Source organism: Ruditapes philippinarum, unplaced genomic scaffold (assembly GCF_026571515.1).
Source record: "Ruditapes philippinarum isolate M1 unplaced genomic scaffold, ASM2657151v2 ctg5809_1_1_1_1, whole genome shotgun sequence".
Taxonomy (NCBI): Eukaryota; Metazoa; Mollusca; class Bivalvia; order Venerida; family Veneridae; genus Ruditapes; species Ruditapes philippinarum.
In genome coordinates this window covers 47264-52301 of record NW_026857730.1, presented here as the reverse complement: position 1 = coordinate 52301, position 5038 = coordinate 47264, and the positions used below count along the sequence as shown (strand labels likewise).

General features: G+C 34.6%; 1 protein-coding gene across 1 annotated transcript; it reads right to left on the bottom strand.

The window, feature by feature from the left end:
- Positions 1–667: 667 nt before the first annotated feature.
- LOC132750737 (uncharacterized) lies at positions 668–1958 on the bottom strand. Its single transcript, XM_060740772.1, has 3 exons — positions 1851–1958; positions 1344–1524; positions 668–1064 (listed from the first exon to the last, which is right to left on the bottom strand). The coding sequence occupies exons 1-3, from the start codon at positions 1903–1905 to the stop codon at positions 683–685; spliced, it is 618 nt and encodes a 205-aa protein (XP_060596755.1). The 5' UTR covers positions 1906–1958; the 3' UTR covers positions 668–682.
- Positions 1959–5038: the final 3080 nt, after the last annotated feature.

Sequence of the window (5038 nt, the reverse complement as noted above, 5' to 3'; positions counted from 1 at the left end):
TCTTTCTCGTTTTGGTTTCTCTTGATTTAGGATACGATTAGTTTCTCTCGAACTCGTGTTGGTTTGTTTTGTTTTTGTATTATAGATGTCACTTGATTTTTTACATGCTTCTCGTGTACTTACATTGGATTCTGTCTTCTCTTTTTTCGTATTGTTTTTTGTTGTTGTTAATGTTTTAGTTTCACTCGTTTGTTTTTTAGTTTTTCTCTCAATTTTCGGTACGGTTTCTGTTTCTCTTGTATTCGTATTTGTGTTTTTTTTATTCGTTTTAGTTCATTTGTAATCGCCATGTGTTATTTAAGTATCAAAATTCAGAAGGACCAGATTTGTAGCCGACATTGGTATAACGTATACACGATTACAGAACAATGTATCGTGTTTATTTTATAAAAATATTTAAAAAAAAGTACTGATGTGTCACCAAAAGTCTTGAGTTTGGACGCCAGTAAAATCATACACATGCTGCTGTAAACCTATACACGGGAACAGTGCAGTTTTAGAAAAGGATCCGCGGCCATGTGCTTCATATCAGTGCCTCTCAATCCTAGGATCATTGGTTCAAGCCCTATTCTGGCCTTTCATATGTCAACAGTGTTTGTTGCTTTCTGGCTGGCCAATCATAACTGTTTATACCAAAAAATGAAAAAAATGACATATAATACTAAAACTGAATTTACATTTATTATTTACAGATAAGGTTCAAAACTTTGTCAACAAAAGCACTGTCAACAAGGTCGGAAATAGTTCTGACGCTTAAAGCATGGGCACTGTCCTTTGCAATAGATCTAAGAACTTGCGTATTGGCATTTCCCACTCCAATAGTAATTAAAGGTATATACGAATTTATTGCATCCGACTCGTGTTTGACGTTATGATAGTTATTTTGGAACTGTCCAGTAATAATCAACGGTACATCCGGAACGTTAGAACGGTCACCATTCCCACTGTATCTTTGTGTGTATATACTATGAACAGGTGCATATATGTCCGGAAGTGACGAATACATCACCTGTTGATTGGGCAGGTTTCCGATGGCGGACAATAATCCACTTTTATAGGTGTTCCTTCAAAGTAAAGCGTTAATAGAAGCGATGGTTATATGAACACGCCAAACACTGTTAAAACATATAAGAAAATTCAATTTGTATACATGCTATAAATGTTGTAAAAATAGATGAAACATCATTTAATTTAAATAAACATGTTATAAATGTTGTACAATATACTGATAAGACCGGGCACATTTTAGTTAAGTTGGGAGAACTATGAATATTTCCGCCTTTAATGATACTAATATAACGTATATAACGATAAAAATTAGATTAATACTTGAATACACATACGAACTAAGTGCCCATCGGTAGTAAATCCTGGATTCAGCAAAGACGGACACCTCCATTAAAACACCATTAGATCCTATTTGTACTTTATTAACTAAGTTTTGTAAGAATTGTACGGTTGACTGGTCATCTATATAGTTCAAAAGAGACTGGTCGATTCTGACAAGTACGTCTCGATTGCAAACTAAAGAAACATAATTATTATGGATAATCATGATTTATGATATGATGGCACATGACTACTTTAGAGGCCACGTGAATTGTTAAAAATTGCACGTGAATCAAAAGAAGAAGAAATAATAAAGCAGATTTAGTGGTAAAAAACCATTACAATATAATCTTTGTCACGTGACTACTGGTAAACTGTCAAACGAAGTCAAGAAGAAATCGTATCGCTAGTTCTGAAGTCCATCATTTTCATATTCTTAAGAAGCGGTTATAAATTTATGAATGCGACCAATTATATACGATATGAATTATGTCTATATACATAGTGTACATACAACCTACATTTCTCACAGTGAGCCCCTACATATCCGATTGTACAGCTACAATTGTAAGACATTGAGTTACTCGTGCAGTGTCCATGTACACATGGATTTGAAGAGCAGTGATCTATCGCTGAAAAGAAAGAGATAATTGAGTAACTGTAATTGTAAAAGTTTACAGTGTATATCAAAATGTGGGTAATGCAATATCGGTTATTTATTGAGAACTAGAAAGAAGAAATGAGCCATGTCACGACAAAACCAACTGAATTGCGACCAGCATGGATCCAGACCAGCCAGCGCATCCGCGCAGTCTGATCAGGATCCGTGCTTTTCCCTATCAGTTTTTCTACTTGTTATAGGGTTTGTAAGCGAACATTATGGATCCTGATCAGACTGCGCGGATGCGCAGGCTGGTCAGGATCCATGCTGGTCGCAAACCCATTATGTTGGTTTTGTCATGACACGGCTCAAATGCTAGAAGAGATGTTTTATACATGTATTCTCACGTGTATTGCAAGTTTTTCTTCCATCCTTGCTTACAATGACAAAAGAATTGTGAACCAAACGGTGTGTAGGTGCCATGTACACACGAGTTAGTATAACAAGAAAAAAACATATCTGAAACAGATATGTCCATATTTCAATATCTTGTATGAAAGCGACCAGTGCTGCCGGGGTTCAGACGGCGCGGATGTTACCAAACAAATTTTGTTTACTTAAAACAATGGATGAATGAATCATTTTAACCATATAGCACAGCACTCTTACGTCATAGCTTACCGATTTCACATAGATGCCCCGTATAGCCACTATCGCAGCTACAGTGATATACTCCGTCCAAACCTAAACAGATACCATTGTGGCATGGGAGATTTTTGCATGGATTGGCTAAAAAAGAAGCAAAAGGTAACTTTATACTTTTTTATACTTTCATCTATTTTAATATTTATAATCATTAACATTGTATGCTTAATTTCTACATTTATATATTAAAACATATAGGCCACAAAATTAATTACTCCATCGAATGAAATCTTCTGTGAATGCCATATCTCAATATTTGAGAAACTGTAAACTGATCATAGAATACTTTTATAACGATAAGGTTTAGTTTAACTAAAATGCCGCACGAATAAACTCAAAGTCCATCACTGCTACAGTTATAAGATTTGCTTTTCATTTCCCAAACCTCAATTGTAAATGTTTTAATAGAATAACTGAGATTTATATTAACATGAAATTCGTAGGTATTATCTTAAATTGTTTAAATTGTACTACTAATAGATGCAATCCGACATACCTGTTGTCACAGCAAATGTAGTAGTTGTTGTTGTTGTTGTTGCTGCTGTTGTGGCTGTCGACGTTGGAGTTGGTGTTGAAGTGGTTGTTTGTTTTGTTGATGCTAGAGTCGTGGTCAAAGGGACGTTACACAAATCTTTATTGCAACAATCTATGGTCACAGATCTTGAATGCAATTCCCTTTTCATCCCAGTATCGCAGAACTTAATTTAAGAATTTTACACAAACATTACTATAACATAACAAAACATCAGCAGACCCGTCCAACAACAGCAACAACAGCAGCAGCAGCAGCAACAACAACAACAACAACAACAACAACAGCAGCAGCAGCAGCAGCAGCAGCAGCAGCAGCAGCAGCAGCAGCAGCAGCAGCAACAACATCAACAACAACAACAACAACAGCAGCAACAACAACAGCAGCAGCAACAGCAGCAGCAGCAACAACAACAACAACAACATCAGCAGCAGCAAAAACAACATCAGCAGCAACATCAGCAGCAACAACAACAGCAACAACAACAACATCAGCAGCAACAACAACAACAACAATAGCAGCAGCAGTAACAACAACAACAACAACAGCAGCAACAGCAACAACAGCAGCAGCATCAACAACAACAGCAGTAGCAGCAGCAGCAACAATAACAATAACAACAACAACAACAATAATATTATATGAGTGAGCCACTTTTTCACAAACTTGACAGCTTGGATGTGTCGGATGCTGCGTTTTGTGAACGTTGCCTTTACTTTTGGACAAAATAGCACATTTATAAAAAGCTTTGAAAGTAGTTATTTAAGTGGGAATAATTATATCTATACTTTTTGCAGAACAGTAACCCAATAATAATAATAATAATAATAATAATAATAATAATAATAATAATAATAATAATAGATCTATAAAGGTTCAATATCTTGTAATTGTTTCAATAAATCTTGGTTTTAATGTATGTAGAACATTTGCATTTGCTTCTTTTACGAATGTTTGTGGTATTCTAAGTAGAAATTGTAAACGCTTGACAACGTTTGATATAAAAACAACAACAACAACTACAAAAAATAAATAAATACAGAAATCTTACATGTTCTGTTGCACATCCAAGTCTATAACTAACTTGACCAGTTCTTGTTGTTCTCATCATTTCTATCAAACATATCTGGAAATGTCAGCATATAAGTCCTTTCAGTTAAGTTTCTTTTTTCTAGATTAATAATTATAATAATAAATTCAGAGGTCGTTTTAAGTATTGGATAATCCTTGATACTATTTGTTAACTAGTAGAGCGCTAGGCCAGTTTGCACTTTTGGCATGAGTCTAAACCGTTGGTTTCTTTAAAGTGTCAAGGACAACTTGAATTCGCAGCAGAAAAACGTCATTATACAAATTTGGGATAGGTCAATAAAAAGTCCTAGATCATTAAGCTTCATTTCGAAAACTATTCTGACAGACTTTAAAAAAATCTCGTAACCAACATCAACAACAACAACTTTAACCTTTTTTAAGCTCAAGCCACATGACAGATTGCCAATATAAACGATCTAAAACCCGTAATATACACACTGATTTCATGGTCATTATAAAGTAACAGCATCAATTTTAAGTTCCTTCGAGCATTAAACTAGTGTAAAATTTGTTTCGTTTCACTATGGGGGTGCTTTCCGTTGATTACATTTTCTGTCATAGTTACTAAATTTAGCAAAATGAAGTTATACTTGCATTACCGTGTTCTTGTCACACGTGACTGTATTACACGAGCTCACGTCGGTACTAGTTATGTTGCAGTTATAGCAGGTAGTTGCTGTAGATACAAATATGCATTTAAAACAATTTTTACAACAAAATAAAACAAATATTTCTATATTTTCATATTATCAATTAATAATAAGGTTGTTTGTTTTCAT